Consider the following 16,626-nt stretch of genomic DNA (forward strand, 5'->3'; position numbering starts at 1 on the left):
CATCATTCAACACGGTCATAGGCTTTGCTCGATTTGCTAACAATATGCACAAAGTGATTTTGCTTCTAGAATTTTATTTTATTTTATTTTATTTTTTTTTGTTGGACCGTGGGTTTTTATGTGGTTTTTGTGAATTCTCAGGGTAAATTCTCGGTTTAGTCCCAAATCTTAAGTGTGTTTCCCGAGTTAGTCCCAATTCATTTTTTCGACCCAATTTAGTTCCAAATCTTCTCATTATTTTACCCAATCGATCTTACCGTCAATTCGGAGTTTGAATTAACGGAAGAGAAGAGAAATAAGTTTCTGCCTTTCTGTCTTAACAAAAACCCAAATCAATTCACTTGCCCTAATCGTTCCTTTCTCTTCCAAGCTGTCTGCTGCAACAACTACAACTATCTTCCTCCACGCACCGACACACTCTCGAGGTAATCATCTGTTCTTTCTTCGGTACTTGTTCAATTTCAAGTCGGCTTTCCAGTATTTTTGAGATGGGTTCGTGAAAATCTTTGGTTAAGTTAGACAGATAAACAGAGAATCCGAGGATTAGATGATGGTAATCTTGAATGGATAAAAAGCTGATTATGGGAGGAAGTTGAGGGCTTGTTTGGACTGCAGGATGGTAATGTTGCGGCTGTGAAGTTGAAAGAGAGAAAACTGCACAAAATCATTTTTGGATGTTGATCTTCGTCTCTAGCATTCACCACAGCTGCTTGATTTCAATTTGATAACTATCCCCAGTGCTTTTAACAGCGAATCAAAGAAATTGAGTTAGTTATTGTTTGGTGGTGCAAGTTTATGGAATCCAAATATGATAATATGATTCTTAAATATCTTTCCTTGTTCTGGGCAAAGACAAGTACATTGACGATTTCTATTACTTCTCGCCCTTCATTCTGTTGTGTATATGATCTTTTATAAAATATGAATGATGACTGTCATTTAGTAGGTTCATTTACCGACATATGAGAACTCCTTTTCCTGCTCCTAAATAGCCGAAATCTTTACATGACTAATATTTTACTTTGGCTTCTAAAAATATAATTTTGTCTATCATGTAATATCATGTTTTTTTTACCTCTCATTTCAGGAGGTCATCGAAGAAAGCTAACAAAATGGTGGTGATTTCAAGTACTGTTATATTGTAATCATACTTGTTTATAAAACATTGAATATTGCTTTGTATTTTTTTGTATTGTAGGGGAAAACATATGTTGTCTTCGTTGGACGTAAACCTGGTGTATACGAGACATGAGAAGAAGCACATAGTCAAGTCAACAAATTCAGTGGGGCTTCTCATAAATCATACTGGAATAGGGATGAAGCATCAAATGCTTTTCATGCATACCTAGAGAAACAAAATATCTTCTTCATTTATGTCTGACGAAGAAAGTTCGTGTGCAACTTTTAGCACCGCTCCAAACAGAAGTACTGACGCTGAAAAATTATTAAAAGTGAAAGATTTGCTTTTAGATTTAGAAAATGAGAACCGCAATCATTTAAAGAAGGTTGTAGGGTTAGTGGAAGATATTAAACAACTAGTACAATCTCTATAAATTAGTGACGAAGATTAGATATCTTTGTGTATCTTTGTATCGTTAACTTGGATTTGTAGTGTTCGTTCGTTGACTCAAGACTATGTATGATTTTGGTGTATTGGTAAAAAAATGTGAACTTCTTTCACACGTAGCAGCAAACTTGAATCAATTGAATGAAAAGAGTTCACAATGACGTCTCCGATATGAAAATAAGAGATGTAAACTGATCAGCAGAGTTCATATATTTTATTAAGCTTTGATGTGAATTGCGTTTATATCATTTCATGATGCTTTTGGTATTATGAATTCTAATATGTTGAACCCATTTTAAATACAACTTTGCAGCCGAAAATTCCAATGAATGCTGTTGATTCAATTGTATAGTCATTGAGTTGAAGTGGTAACAGCTACACACAACTAAGTATTTTCAAAAGATGCAACTTTCTTTTAATAAAATAGCAGATCATGGCAGCAGTGTTTCCAAGAATTAAGTTGAATCAGCCCGTGCTCGTTCCAGCCAGATCATTTGCTCTCGGAATCGTAAAGATTTGTTCTAAACATTTGATTGAGGAACAACATAAAGGAATGACAATAAAACACAATAAAGGTCCTCCTCATATGCTGTTATGTAACTATTAAGTGTTCGTAAATGGTTGAAAATGAGAATGCAGACAATTCCAACCATTAAGTTGAAGATCATCTAATCAACTGGAATGCGAGCAGAAGAAATGCATCAAGCATTGTTAGTATTCCATCTAATACTGAACATTGCCCAACTAATTCGATGAAAGCAGCAGCAATCAAAATATTCATACAGTAGAGAACAACAACTTTCAATACTGAACATTGCCCAACTAATTCGATGAAAGCAGCAGCATTCAAAATATTCATACAGTATTCCATCGAATACTGAAAGCAGCAGCATTCAAATTGTTCATACATTAGAGAACAACTTTCAACATCATTTCACATCCATGACTAATTCAAGTCCAACAAGTTTCTTGAAGCACTGAAACAGTAGAAAACAAAGAAATTGGATTCCTAAACAAAATAAATTCTTCTCGACAGAATATCACTTCCCACAAATTCATTTCTTGTTGAAAGATTCCTGAGAAGAGTTAGATTTGACCCCATGAATTCGTGACGAAGATGATGACTGACCAACTCTACCTCGAACACGTGTTGAAGCACGTAGTCGTGACACTGTTGTGAAGCTCACGCCATCTTTCATAAAAGCAGGTGTATGAATGTTCACTAATTGGTTAATCTATAACAATACAAACAAAGTAATTATATCACATCAACCATTTCATTTCAGAATATATTGAACTCGTATGAATAACATTAAATCAAAGAGTTTAAAAAAACTTACATTTATCGAAGATATTGAGCATGAACTCCCTTCAATATTAACCCCAACTTGTCGTGCTCTTTTCACCTGCATGTAAGTACATACAACAACATATTTTTTAAAGTTTGGAAAAAATGTGATAAAAATAAGTTTTCATTTTCAGAACATGTAGTTTTTCTTTTCTTGTTGCACCCAAATTATTATTGGGTAAAATAGCGCTTTGCTGTGTCATGGGCTCTTTTTGGAATGCTTCTTAGTGTTGGACATCTCCAGTCCGGTTACAAGTCCTTTTGTTATGTCCTGATCCACCGCATTGTTTGCATTTGGTAAATTTTTTTACACCTCTCAACTTATTTTCAGAAGGGGGTGGTTCATCTGGTTCTCTTCTTCGTAATTTTGCAGGCCTTCCAAATTTTTGTATGTAAACTGGGGGCAGTGGTGGCACCAAATCACATGGGGGCCACAAGTCTGGCCCATTGACAGGCATTATTCGTGCTGCATAACATCTTCTATATGTCTCTACCAAGTAATAAGGATGGACATATGCTTCTGGATCATCTTTTTTGCACCAAATGGCGCATACAGCGTGCTTGCAAGGTATGCCTGTCAAGTCATATTTCCTACAACTGCAAGACCTGTTGAACAAGTCAACCGAATGCTGATCACGTCTATCATCTGATCTCGTTATCTGATAGTGCATTTCATCTGATGTGGCACCCCAAACCTCGCCACGTAATCATACAACATGTGACGTCATATGCATAAAAATTTTCTTTTCAACGACGTAATAATATAATGCATATACGACAAAATAGTGCAATCACCACACTTTCTACGTCAATGCAGCAGAAACAGTATAATAAATACACACATACAACTCAAATAAGACAATAAACTATACTGTCTCTATCTATTATCAACTACAGGACTGTTTGACTAGTCACACCTAGTCCTTCACCCCTATCCTGCCTCACAGCATAGTCCTGTAACATGTCCAACACAAACAGCGCCAAACAGTGACCATACACAACAATCATCATCGTAATACATAACAGTCATATTATCAACAATATAAAATATAACTGGAATGATACAGAAATACTCTCTTTGCTGTCTCTGGACAATCAAACCACCAACGATATCACCGTCATCACTCCCATACTCCTGCAACAACAACATCGTCGATACGTCGCACCCCTACTCCGGCGACAACAATATCGTTGAACAAATAACATTGACGATACGTCGCACCCCAACACCGGCGACAACAATATCGTCGAACGAACAACATCAACGTGACGTCTCCCAACAAACGACAGCCAACAATATCAACGATAATAAACAACAACAAATATAATATCAAATCACCCAATACCAGTGATTTATCATCGTTCAACACAATAGTATTCATCAATACTAAACAATAATAACATATGCTCGTACGTCAACACATACCTGATAATCGAGTATATATATAATCTGACTATTTCTTTGATCCCGAGGCTTGTGATGTATCTAAATAATTCAACAACAATTATCATATCATTATCACCGTATCAACACAATTATAATAACCTCAATATAGCATAGCAAATAGCCCAACAACAATTAATTCAACAAAATCTACAACTCGATTATAAATTCTTATCGTTCAACAATTTAATATTCTAGTGTATTTAATTCACAATACTACCATCAAATACACTCAACTAAATTAACTTCAAATAATAGGCTATTTTACTACATCCGTCAAATTACGAAACTTTATATCAACGTGTAGCCTATACTTCATAGACTCCGAATGTACAATCAGAATTAATAACAACTAACAAACAACTCTCCAATCTCAATTCAACGATTAAAATCCCTAATTATAATAAATTAGGAATAATTCAAAACAACAACACAATAATCTTCTCTACTTCGTTAAGATCATACACTATTCAATAATCTTCAATTTCAGTATGATTTAACAATTTATCGGATTTATTCCAGAAATCGACGAATTTTAAACATCACCAAACTATACAATTTATACCTCAAATCGAGGACCTCGTGTCAACGATCCCAGAACTGAAGTCGGTTCGTCGATTGGATAAACCGATGAGTCGCAAGATCGAAAAGAAAATCCGAAATTCCTATATCTATTTCTTCTTCTCCTCTCTGTTATAAAACTTTCGAATGAATTTTGATTCATTCGATNTATATCTTTGAGTTTTCCACGGTATATCCAAATTTCAAATCATTTGGACTTCATATGAGCAAGATATGTCACTAATTACTATTTTGTCCTTTAAATTAATTCATTATTTTTCAACTTATTTACTAAAATGCCATCAAAATAAATTTAATATTTTTCAACTTATTTACAAAAATGCCATCAATACTATTTTATAGTTGTAATATTTACTTCAGGCATTACATCTGACTTCATGAGAGAATACCTAATAGCTTCCACATATATCTTTGCAAGCACATATTTGATCTTTGAACAAATTCTACCATTCCATTTGTTAGCCCTCTCTCTGTTTTTTTGAAATCTGCCCATCAAAAGATTTCGTATCATCTCATACATCTCAATTACTGGCTTTTCCCTGGCATCTATAATGAAGCTGTTAAAACTTTCACACATGTTGTTCAACAAGATGTCTGATTTAGGAGTGGTGCTGAAATATGCCTTAGACCACTGGTTTTCGGGTTTTTTCGCCAGCCATTCATATGCCTTTGCATCGATGTCTTTCAACTCAGCCATGTGCACTTGAAACTCTTCAATTCTTGTCGCTTTTGCCGCAGCCCAAAAGGCAATCTTAACCGCTACACTCTTGAATCCATCATGTTTCATATTGCTTTCTAAGTGTCTCACACAAAATCTATGTTCAGCATCAGGAAACAAAGATTCAAGTGCAGGAATCAAACCTTTTTGCTTATCTGACATAAATGTCCAAGTATGCGGATCATTGCCAACACCAATGTCTTCATCTAGGAGCTGAAGAAACCATGTCCAACTATCTTTTGTTTCACGCTCAACCATTGCATAACATATTGGAAAAATGTTATTATTCGGATCTAGCCCCACGGCCGATAACAATTGCCCACCATGTTCTACCTTTAGGAAGCATCCATCAACACCAATGACACGCCAACAAGCATTCTTAAATCCTTGTTTGCAAGCTGAAAAACAAACATACAATCTCTGAAACCTTGGACCTTCGTCATCCTCTGTCAACTTCAAAACTACAGTAGCCCCAGCGTCAGATCTTTTCAATTCAGCACAATACTTCCTTATTTACCGAAACTGCTCATCGACAGAACCTTGCACTAATTTCAGCGCCTTTCTCTTAGTCATGTAGGCGGTTTTCCTTGAAAAATCTGACTGAAGAAGGGTAGAAATCTCTTCCCTAAACTCCAAGTGTCCCAATTTAGGATTTGTGCTGAATTTTTTGGCAAACGTCTTCCCCAACCACGTTGAGTTGACACACTTGTTTTTAAAATCACGTACACAATGACTGTGACATCCATCAAAATTTCTGACTTGCCAACAACTATCATTAGTCATCTTCGCAACATGGATCATCCAACAACATTTATCATCATTGCACTTAGCCCACAATCGGATGTTATCGTTTTTTACAAACTTCACCGGTCTTCCTTCTCTAATGCAGTGACTTTCAAATGTGTATTTTGCTTCTTTTTTTGAGCTAAACACTAAACCAAGCTTCAACTCTTGATTTTCAAAATCTTTTTTTGGGTCAAACAACAAATGATTTTTAACTTCCTCCTCATCAGAATCATGAAGACTGGTCAAACCGTCACTATCTGCACAAATATCCACTTCACTGTCATACTCATGCATTTTATGAAGGAGATTATCTGTATTTTCTCTTTCGGGGACAACACTTTTTCCTTTCATAGATTCTATATCATGGACAACAACTGCATCAACTAACTCATTATTTTCTACAAAATCATACTCATTGTTATCAAAATTATCAACATTTTCATCTCCAACTTCGTCATTCTTACCATCTAAGTGTTCAATATATATTTCAACCTCATAATTAATTGGAATATACTTTCTAATATTCAACACATCCGAATCATTTTCCAAATATCCGCCTTCACTCATTGTAGTTCCAACTTTGTGCCAAAATCTAAAAGAATTTTTATCTTCAAACCCAAGCTCTTCCATAAATCCCCACATTTCAATCATTCCCAGCTTATCAAGATCAACGGAATCAAAATATTCAAACCTCTCACCGATGTATTCATCGTGTTTCTCAACAGATTTGAATCTTCCATTATAATAAATTTTAATTGTAAAGTGATCTGGTTCCCCAATTAACCCTAAATAAAAAAACAAAAATTACATTAAATTATCGAGAAAATGCATCAAAAAAATAAAAAGCATGACAGTTACAAAAATAATGCATTACCATAATTTGGAGTGCTCTTTCTTGAGGAATTACTCCGTCTAGCCATTAGGTATCCACTCAATCACCTTAATCACATATGGAATAATAGTCAAGAATTTATCAATTGTAGGCAATTAAAAATTAAATACAAACCAGATTAAGAATTCTCCTATAATTAAGAAAAAAATAACATTGAGAAAACCGAAGAAAATAACACAAATGCCATTGTAGGCGATTAAAAATAAAAGAACAAACCATGGCCGTGACTATATGAAACGTGCAGCTGTGAGTGGAATTGCAGTGCATTAAAAATTGAATGAGTAGCGAAGAAAAGAACACTTGGTTACCTCGAGCGTGCAGCGGTGTGTGGAAGAAGATAGTTGTTGCAGCAGGCAGCTTGGAAGAGAAAGGAACGATTATGGCAAGTGAATTGATTTGGGTTTTTGTTAAGGCAGAAAGGCAGAAACTTATTTCTCTTCTCTTCCGTTAATTCAAACTCCGAATTGACGGTAAGATCGATTGGGTAAAATAATGGGAAGATTTGGGACTAAATTGGGTCGAAAAAATGAATTGGGACTAACTCGAGAAACACACTTAAGATTTGGGACTAAACCGAGAATTTACCCTGAATTCTCATATAAGACTAAAATCACTTTTAACTTTTGGTGTTAATTTTCATGATGAATACTACTTATATATTTAAATACTTTTATTTATTTTATTTTATTTTATTTTATTTTATTTTATTTTATTTTGGTTTTATAAGTGCATAAAATTTGTTATGAACATGTTATATTAAGACTAAAATCACTTTTGACTTTTGGTGTTAATTTTCATGATGAATACTACTTATATATTTAAATACTTATATTTTATTTATTTTATTTTATTTTATTTATGCTGGTTTTATAAGTAGATAAAATTTGTTATGAACATGTTATATTTGGTTTATATGTTTTTAGTCATATTATTTTAAGCACGCAAAAAGGCGTCCGCTGATAATAATTATTACAAAGGAGTCTTAATCGACCAAATCGGCTGTGATTTTCATATGCCAATCTAATTACAGCAAGGCAAAGCTTCTTTTTTTCTCTCTCTAGGGTTTCCAATTCCTAGCTCTCTCGATCTACTTACTGCATTGGATGTGAGCATGTGCATTTCTTTTTTTGTTTCTTTCAACTATCTGTTTGGCAACTTTGTTGTCCACGTTTTCTGTTTTTATGCGGGATGGATTTGTTAAGCCGTGTCCAATTTGGAGACAAATAGAGGCAGCAGTGATTCACTTATTTCATTTATAAGATGTTTTTGTTTTCATTTGCGTTATTTGTCTGCTGAAGTAATCAATGTAGGTGTCTATTGGATAAGTGATTGCAGATTTTTTTATTTATGCGACGGCCTTTTATATAATAAATTTGGTGCTGCATGTCTCTCTTTTTAGTATGGTCAATACATCACTTTCTGCGTCTTGTCATTTACAAGATTGCCGGGGTAATTTTTATTGTTTATCAAGAAACGGTTTTTAGCGTGATGGTGGTTTCTGTTAATGCTTAGGGTGTGTCAAGATAAGCGTCAGGATAATTGGTTTTTGATAAATTGGATCACAATTGATGGAGTCCCTCTCCCCCTGTTATTGTGCAATTGGTCGAAATTTTAGTTAGATGTGAGATCAAGGCATTTATGATAATTGTTCTTTTACACTTTTTCACCCCTATCAGGGATTGGAAATGAATGTCTCGGGAATGCTGGATCTAAGAGTTATAGAATGAGCCGGCCAGAGGTATCTAAAATGAAGCAGATACAACAGCCCATTCCGCTTGGGACTTTGATTGGGCGTGAGTTGAGAAATGAGAAGGTGGAGAAGCCGACTGTGAAGTATGGACAGTCTGGTCTGGCCAAGAAAGGAGAGGATTATTTTTTGATCAAGCCAGATTGCCAAAGGGTTCCGGGTGATCCATCAACGTCTTTCTTAGTTTTTGCGGTATATAGAGATCTTTTGATAAGTTGTTTGAATATGGTTTTTGATTCATTATGTCTGCTTCAAACTGTTTGCTTAGTTTCAGTTGTTGAATGTGGTAGATTTTTGATGGGCATAATGGTGTATCAGCTGCCATATTTACCAAAGAGAATTTACTGAACAACGTGTTGAGTGCTATTCCTCAAGAACTTGGCAGGGAAGAGTGGCTTCAAGCCCTTCCTAGGGCATTAGTAGCAGGGTTTGTGAAAACTGATATAGAATTTCAGCAGAGAGGCACGCGAAAGAATTCTGCTTTAAGCAACTTTTCTCCCCTTAACTGTTTCGTGACCTTCCTTTATCTTATCATGGCTGTTTGATACGAATGGCAGGAGAGACTTCTGGGACAACTGTTACATTTGTTGTAATTGATGATTGGACTGTGACAGTAGCATCTGTTGGAGATTCTCGGTGCATATTGGACACCCAAGGAGGGGTTGTTTCTCTCCTAACAGTTGACCACCGTTTGGAAGAAAATGTTGAAGAACGGGAACGTGTAACTGCAAGCGGTGGTGAAGTAGGGAGGCTAAATGTGTACGGTGGTAGTGAGGTAATACTGATTGATATCTTTTTCTTTGAAGCTTTTATAAATCACAGTGCCAGCATGTAGAGATTCATTTCTGCATTCTGTGCCTATATTTTGTGGTTGGGATGCTTAGGTTGGTCCATTACGTTGTTGGCCTGGTGGATTGTGTCTTTCAAGGTCAATAGGTGATACAGACGTCGGAGAGTTCATTGTCCCTATTCCTCATGTTAAGCAAGTGAAGGTATTCACATGTTAGCCTAAATGAATATTACAGTGCTGAAGTAACGAAAGTTCTTATTTTTTATTTTGATTTTTAGCTTTCAAATGCTGGGGGTAGGCTTATAATTGCATCTGATGGGATATGGGATGCATTATCATCTGATGTGGCTGCTCACTCGTGCCGAGGTTTACCTGCGGAGCTTGCCGCAAAGTTGGTTGTTAAGGTAATTTGTAACATCTTAGAAATCTGATTTCTTCAATTAGGTCTTTTACGCCATCATGTTGTGAGGTATCAATCTCTATTGCAGGAGGCCCTTAGGTCGCGAGGTTTGAAGGATGATACAACCTGTTTAGTTGTTGATATTATTCCTTATGATCATCCTGTTTTACCCCCAACACCTAAAAAGAAACAAAATTTGTTAAGCTCGCTTGTTTTTAGAAAACGATCCCAAAGTTCGATGAAAGGATCTAGTAAGCTAGCTTCAGTTGGAGCAGTTGAAGAATTGTTTGAGGAGGGTTCTGCAATGCTTGCTGAGAGGTAACATTGCTCTTTTTTTTTTTTAAGATAGTTTTCCTTCAATCAAGATGCCACGTTGGGCAAGTTTAGGTTTTCGAAGCTGCTAGAGTAACACACTAAGATTTTTTAATAGTTTCAACTTCATCAGCATAATAATTGGTTTGAATGATTTTACATTCCTTAATAAAGGTCCTTTTATGTTTTCCTTTTACACACAAGTTGAGGACCTGAAGTGATAACTGGATTCTTCAGTTTTAATTATTTATGTTTTACATGTGATATTCTTCTTGTTGTTTGAATTATTATGTCATGTTTTCTGATCTATGTTATATCCATCATTTTTTCTGTTGTCTTTAATCCATGGGTTGTTTCATTATTCATCTTAGCTATTGTAGGGAAAACAAATTCTTTGGCAATTCTTTTAACACCAACTGAATTATGTGGCAGGCTGGGTAAGGATTTTCCTCTTGATTCAAATTCCGGGCTCTTTAGATGTGCTATTTGCCAAGTGCATCAACCGCCTGGTGAGGGATTATCTGTTAACTCAGGCCCATTTTTCTCACCTGCATCAAGGCCATGGGAAGGTCCCTTCCTCTGCGCAAGCTGTCGTAGGAAGAAAGACGCCATGGAAGGGAAAAAACCAACTACACCTGCAGTGACCGCCTAATTTGGTAATTGGTAAATATACGATATCTGTGTTCTTTTGTGGCTTTTTTTCTTTTTTTCCATCTGCAGCGATCAGTTAGATGTTTATGAGAAATGGTTTAGCAATCGGTAGATATTATTGTCAGAAGTCTGTCCATTTTGTTGTGGTTCCTATGTGTGACTAATGTTGACCAGAAAAAGATGTGCTAATAGATATGAGAGAGATACTCTGATTGCTAACAGCTTGATTTGTAAGTAAAGAAATGACGTTCACCAATTATGTTTCATCAGTTTTATTGTCATGCCCTGTAAATTTCTTTGCTCACTTATTGCACTTGAGGCCTATTCTAAGATAACTAATCAGACTGTACAAAATGTGCCATTAAAGATATATACTTATTAAAGATATATACTTGCCTTCCGCTTTCTGGATAAAATATGCCAATATATATAGTGGGAGAATATGTCTGACAATCCTTTTCTTGTAAATGGAATTGTTGGGCATAGAAGAAAAGGGTCTCTTTTTACTGACAAATATCAGTGTTTGAGTCTTATTTGTTTATGGTTGTATGTGTAAAACAATTATATTGTCTTATTATAATAGTAATATCACTAGTCACATATAACTCACATAGCTTGAAAATAAAATGCCAATCGATGGGGTTCATTTCTTTTGCATAAAGACACACCAATGACATTCAAAGGGAAAAAATGATGACAATTTGGGTATGTGACTGGTAGCTTATATGGAACGTGTCAATGATCGTGCCATATATCAAATTGGGCAGCTTTATTGGAATGATTTAAGTAGAATTGGTCCCAAATGAATTTTGGTAATTTCGCTAAAGAATGTATGAGCTTTTAAGGATATTGTGATGTAGTGCCTCGGGAATGAAAATTGAGCGGCTTTGCCTATTATTTTGCTTCATTACTTCTACGTGTATAGCATATGGCATAGACGGTTAGTTATAAAATCATAAATTGGGTGATGGATATAGCCTATAGGCTGTTGGTGAGTCTCAAATAATATGTGATTATCCTATTGTCATCGCCCCATGTGCAAGTGTTTGGCGTGTGTGATGTCATTCTATGGGTTGTAGGGGCATTGGGCCCATCTCTCACTGTTTCTCGCAAGCTCAATCTCAAATTGCATGAATTGTTTTCTTGAAGAACAAATATATATTCGTGTGTGCGCGCCCCCCTCGTGTAATATAGATTTTTGGGAAGATTAGTGAATTGTTTTTTGCTTAAACGAAGTACCTAATGGATTTTTCGATGTTACATCTAGAGTGTTTAATCTCAATGATGTAGTGAATGTTGATATGTGGATCATCAATCTACGATGTCGGCTTCAACTAAAATATGATTAAACTCATCATCTAATGCTCTTGGAATATGAAGAGAATTACATATGCATCCCACAATTAGTGTATCATATTTATCCAAATTCAAAGATAATGATCACATCAAGATCGAGGATTTGAGAACAATTAGCCATTATGCCATTACAATTACTGCCACTTGAAACGGGTTTATGTCAAAAGGGTTATGGCATCAATGTAGTCTTTTCAATTTGATTGTTTTTTAGAATATTGAAATTCTACTGTGTTTATTTTAAAAAGAATGATGGCATTAGTTTGCTCTGTTTGCTGCCTTCGAAGTTTGGACTCTGTGATATATATGTAGAAGCGCTGTTTCTCAATGGTTCACATATCATTGATTGCCAACCCAACAAATGACCTCCCATGCATGCATCAATTGCCACCTCCAACACAGTCATGGCTTAGTTTCTCGGTTGGTTATTCGCGTCAATACCTCTGGGCTCACCTTAAGTTAGGAGATAACTACGCGCAGCTACTGGAAATGTACGTGCACTTTTTCAAATCAAGAGAAAAAGTTGTCGTAACATCAAATCATTGGATGATTCCAAGATTTATTTATGGGTTTGGAATTTCATAGCGCAGCTTCTAAAATAATAGTCTGCTGGCATCGTAATTGATGTCAAAGAGTGATAATGGAAGAGATTCATTCCATCAAAGCGATGATAAATGGATCCGACGAATTTACGTAGGTGGAATATATATCTTGGGCCTTTAAGTGAGTTGTTTGAGTTGGTTACAAATATTTTTTGGGGAGAGCCTGTGTTTTACATGACGAGCATGGTTTGTAGGCAATTATGTTAGTNTGGTCTTATTCAATTTAAATTTCATTTTAAAATTTTTTGATACATTTTAAATACTGTTTGCACATACCGAACAATTTTGAACTAAAAATTCTCCTTGAAAGTAAACTTGTTCACAGACAATTTATTTATCGGTTATAAAGAAAATAACCTAGTGGGATTCTTTGTTTCGGACCCTCCCATAATCTCTAAAGGGAGCATAACTTGAGCTTTGCCAAAGGGAAAAGGTATGATTTTTGTCCACTCCTCCCTTTCTTGATTTCTTGCATTTAAAGCTATTCCACCATTGTGTCACATAATATATATTTAATGTGAATTGACACCAAAAATTTCATAATCCCTAGTAATTTCCCCTCCTACATGCACTAAACTTGAAAATGCCATTTTCCAATTTTCTCATAATTTACATCCTATTATCATCCTACCACATTCTCTCCCATGCATTAATAGAACAAAACCAAACAATTGAATCCATGATGCTTCAAGCATGTGACAAAGTTAATAACCAAGACTCATGCCTCTCTAGCATGCATTCTCGTACCATAAGTCACGGCCATTCGAACCCCACGTCGGTTCTCAAAGCCGCCATTGAGAACACACTCAACGAGGCCATATCAGCCATTGACATGATCACAAGGTTCAACACCTTATCCATCAGCTATCGTGAACAAATCGCTATTGAGGATTGCAAAGAACTACTCGATTTCTCGGTTTCCGAGCTAGCATGGTCTTTATCCGAAATGAACAAGATACGAGCAGGTCTGAAAAACCCTCATAACTCGGAAGGAAACTTGAAGGCATGGCTGAGTGCTGCCCTGAGCAACCAAGACACGTGCCTCGAGGGGTTCGAAGGCACGGATCATCGCCTTGAACGGTACATAAGAGGTAGCCTAGCACAAGTGACTCAACTCATAGGCAATGTACTAACTTTATACACAAAAATGCACACTCTTCCTTTTAAACCACCAAGAAACAACTCCACATATACTCAATCGGAAAATGAAAAATTCCCGAGTTGGATGACTGATGGAGATAAAGAGCTTCTTGCTTCTAGTCCAAACAGAATGCATGTTGACTCGATCGTTTCATTGGATGGAACGGGGCATTATCGTTCGATTACAGAAGCCATTTTTGAGGCTCCAAGCTATAGTAGTAGGAGATATGTTATATATGTGAAGAAGGGAGTTTATAATGAGAACATTGACATGAAGAAGAAGAAGATAAATATTATGCTTGTAGGTGATGGAATCGGTAAGACTGTGATTACTGGTAATCGAAATTTCATGCAAGGATGGACAACTTTTCGAACTGCCACAGTTGGTAATTTTCTTGTCCTAGAAATTTGCTTTCGGCTTAGCAATATTAATTTGGCCAAATATTAATATTTTGTCCCTCTATTATTTTAAATGTGACTTTTACATGCAATATTAATGTTTAAATATTATTTTAATAGAAAGTTAGAACTTGATTATGATCCATGCATGGTACAATGATATTATTCTTATTCTTGCCTTTAAAAAAAATGAGCAGCTGTTTCGGGCAAAGGATTCATAGCCAGGGACATAACCTTCCGCAACACAGCAGGAGCCCAGAACCACCAAGGTGTGGCTCTACGAGTCGACTCCGATAAATCCGCCTTCTATCGCTGCAGCATGGAAGGCTATCAAGACACCCTCTACGCCCATTCCCTCCGCCAATTCTACCGTGAATGCACCATCTCCGGCACCATCGACTTCATCTTCGGCAATGGCGCAGCCGTCTTGCAGAACTGCAAGATCTTTACTAGGGAGCCACTCCCATTCCAAAAGGTCACCATTACAGCACAAGGCAGAAAAGATCCGCATCAGAGCACCGGATTTTCGATCCAAGACAGCTACGTTTACGCCACGAAACCCACGTATTTAGGGAGACCGTGGAAGCAGTTTTCAAGGACTGTTTTCATGAATACTTATATGAGTGGACTGGTGCAGCCCAGAGGATGGCTGGAGTGGTATGGAGATTTTGGTTTGGGCACTTTGTGGTACGGTGAGTACAAAAACTACGGGCCGGGAGCCGCAGTTTCCGGCAGGGTACGGTGGCCTGGATATCATATCATTACAGATGCTTCCGTGGCGAGTTTCTTCACCGTTGGGAGATTTATTGATGGATTATCGTGGCTGCCACACACGGGTATCAAGTTCTCAGCTGGTTTAACAAATTGATTAAACATTATATTTTATTTAGGAAAAAAGTTTGAAATTTTACTTTCACTAGGAATGTACACGTACGATGCACGTAGGTGACTAATAATGAAAAATATAATCACGAGAATTAGATAATGTTTAAAGTCGTTTGAATAACATCATGTTTATAAGTATTTATCAATCTAAATATATCAAAACACAATACATAAAAATACTTCATGACAATAAATCATATATATTCACTTATTTATATGACATTTTTCAATCTGCGATATAATACAACTCTCTTAAATGATAAATCAGCAAAAATATATTTCATTCAAATATCATTCAAAATGAAAAAAAAAAACAATAAAAATAAAATTAACATAATAGTGAATTTTGCCAAAATCAAAACTAAAATTTACTTAAATAGAGTACAAATAGACAAACGTCAAATAAAATTCTCTTAATTTACTAAATTATCATAATAATGTTAAAATAAAATCATTAAACTTGTTATTAAGGTAAATATCACTTTTGCTTTTGCTAACTTTTAACATATTGCGAATTTTATTTAATTTCTANAAAAAAAGAATGTGTATTAATGTCCAAATATATCTAAGATGGACAATGAATCACAAAAATTGACTAAGAAATGTAAATAAACAATTTTTTTTACATAAAATTTAGAAAATAAAGAAGAATGTGAATTAATGTTCAAATCTATCTAAGATGAACAATGAATCACAAAAAANTTTTATATGTAAAATTGTAATATATAACAAATGATAATAAACTATCAATATAATTCATATTTATTATAAGGATTACATTGATTAAATTTTTTTTAAAGATTATATCATAAATTTAGTTTAAAATTTAGAGAAAAAAAAAGAAGAATTTGTATTAATGTCCAAATATATTTAAGATGGACAATGAATCACAAAAAAAAAACCCTTAAAAGACATTAATTTAATTTGCTAACTTAAATGAACAAGGACATATAAAGAAATTCACAATTGAAGTTGTATATTTATATGTAAGGAAATTCACAATTAAAGTG

The 16,626-nt window shown here is 35.4% G+C and overlaps 3 protein-coding genes and 3 long non-coding RNA genes across 7 annotated transcripts; 3 read left to right on the forward strand and 3 right to left on the reverse strand.

The window, feature by feature from the left end:
• Nucleotides 1-145: 145 nt before the first annotated feature.
• LOC140960041 (uncharacterized) lies at nt 146-1,680 on the forward strand. Its single transcript, XR_012172092.1, has 2 exons — nt 146-425; nt 1,088-1,680. It is a non-coding gene; the product is annotated as an uncharacterized lncRNA (long non-coding RNA).
• Nucleotides 610-1,092, reverse strand: LOC140960048 (uncharacterized). The gene is made up of 2 exons (XR_012172093.1): nt 961-1,092; nt 610-877 (listed from the first exon to the last, which is right to left on the reverse strand). It is a non-coding gene; the product is annotated as an uncharacterized lncRNA (long non-coding RNA).
• Nucleotides 1,681-2,480: 800 nt separating the features above from the next.
• On the reverse strand, nt 2,481-3,589 carry LOC140960054 (uncharacterized). Its single transcript, XR_012172094.1, has 3 exons — nt 3,053-3,589; nt 2,908-2,973; nt 2,481-2,802 (listed from the first exon to the last, which is right to left on the reverse strand). It is a non-coding gene; the product is annotated as an uncharacterized lncRNA (long non-coding RNA).
• A 2,578-nt stretch (nt 3,590-6,167) lies between these two features.
• On the reverse strand, nt 6,168-7,706 carry LOC140960060 (uncharacterized). Of its 2 annotated transcripts, XM_073418187.1 has the most exons (3): nt 7,554-7,706; nt 7,320-7,384; nt 6,168-7,230 (listed from the first exon to the last, which is right to left on the reverse strand). In XM_073418187.1, the coding sequence occupies exons 2-3, from the start codon at nt 7,363-7,365 to the stop codon at nt 6,173-6,175; spliced, it is 1,104 nt and encodes a 367-aa protein (XP_073274288.1). In that variant the 5' UTR covers nt 7,366-7,384; nt 7,554-7,706; the 3' UTR covers nt 6,168-6,172. The 2 variants fall into 2 exon arrangements, with proteins under 2 accessions (XP_073274288.1, XP_073274281.1); XM_073418180.1 differs by lacking the exon at nt 7,554-7,706 and having other exon boundaries at nt 7,320-7,444.
• Nucleotides 7,707-8,336: 630 nt separating this feature from the next.
• LOC140970343 (probable protein phosphatase 2C 5) lies at nt 8,337-11,518 on the forward strand. Its single transcript, XM_073432014.1, has 8 exons — nt 8,337-8,442; nt 9,014-9,276; nt 9,375-9,546; nt 9,642-9,859; nt 9,969-10,076; nt 10,153-10,278; nt 10,363-10,592; nt 11,019-11,518. The coding sequence occupies exons 2-8, from the start codon at nt 9,061-9,063 to the stop codon at nt 11,236-11,238; spliced, it is 1,290 nt and encodes a 429-aa protein (XP_073288115.1). The 5' UTR covers nt 8,337-8,442; nt 9,014-9,060; the 3' UTR covers nt 11,239-11,518.
• A 1,998-nt stretch (nt 11,519-13,516) lies between these two features.
• LOC140970350 (putative pectinesterase/pectinesterase inhibitor 22) lies at nt 13,517-15,797 on the forward strand. Its single transcript, XM_073432025.1, has 2 exons — nt 13,517-14,718; nt 14,929-15,797. The coding sequence occupies exons 1-2, from the start codon at nt 13,776-13,778 to the stop codon at nt 15,597-15,599; spliced, it is 1,614 nt and encodes a 537-aa protein (XP_073288126.1). The 5' UTR covers nt 13,517-13,775; the 3' UTR covers nt 15,600-15,797.
• The last annotated feature ends 829 nt before the right edge of the window (nt 15,798-16,626 follow it).

The sequence above is a fragment of the Primulina huaijiensis genome, chromosome 2 (assembly GCF_012295235.1).
Source record: "Primulina huaijiensis isolate GDHJ02 chromosome 2, ASM1229523v2, whole genome shotgun sequence".
NCBI classification, from domain to species: domain Eukaryota; kingdom Viridiplantae; phylum Streptophyta; class Magnoliopsida; order Lamiales; family Gesneriaceae; genus Primulina; species Primulina huaijiensis.

Excerpts from the sequence above, each read along its gene's own strand:
- LOC140970350 (XM_073432025.1), top strand. The coding sequence starts at position 13,776 with ATGCCATTTTCCAATTTTCTCATAATTTACATCCTATTATCATCCTAC. Across the intron at positions 14,719-14,928 it reads TTTTCGAACTGCCACAGTTG|CTGTTTCGGGCAAAGGATTC; the intron begins GTAATTTTCTTG and ends AAAAATGAGCAG.
- LOC140970343 (XM_073432014.1), top strand. The coding sequence starts at position 9,061 with ATGAGCCGGCCAGAGGTATCTAAAATGAAGCAGATACAACAGCCCATT. Across the intron at positions 9,860-9,968 it reads ATGTGTACGGTGGTAGTGAG|GTTGGTCCATTACGTTGTTG; the intron begins GTAATACTGATT and ends TGGGATGCTTAG. Across the intron at positions 10,279-10,362 it reads CCGCAAAGTTGGTTGTTAAG|GAGGCCCTTAGGTCGCGAGG; the intron begins GTAATTTGTAAC and ends TCTCTATTGCAG.
- LOC140960060 (XM_073418187.1), bottom strand. The coding sequence starts at position 7,365 with ATGGCTAGACGGAGTAATTCCTCAAGAAAGAGCACTCCAAATTATG. Across the intron at positions 7,231-7,319 it reads AAAGAGCACTCCAAATTATG|GGTTAATTGGGGAACCAGAT; the intron begins GTAATGCATTAT and ends TTTTTTATTTAG.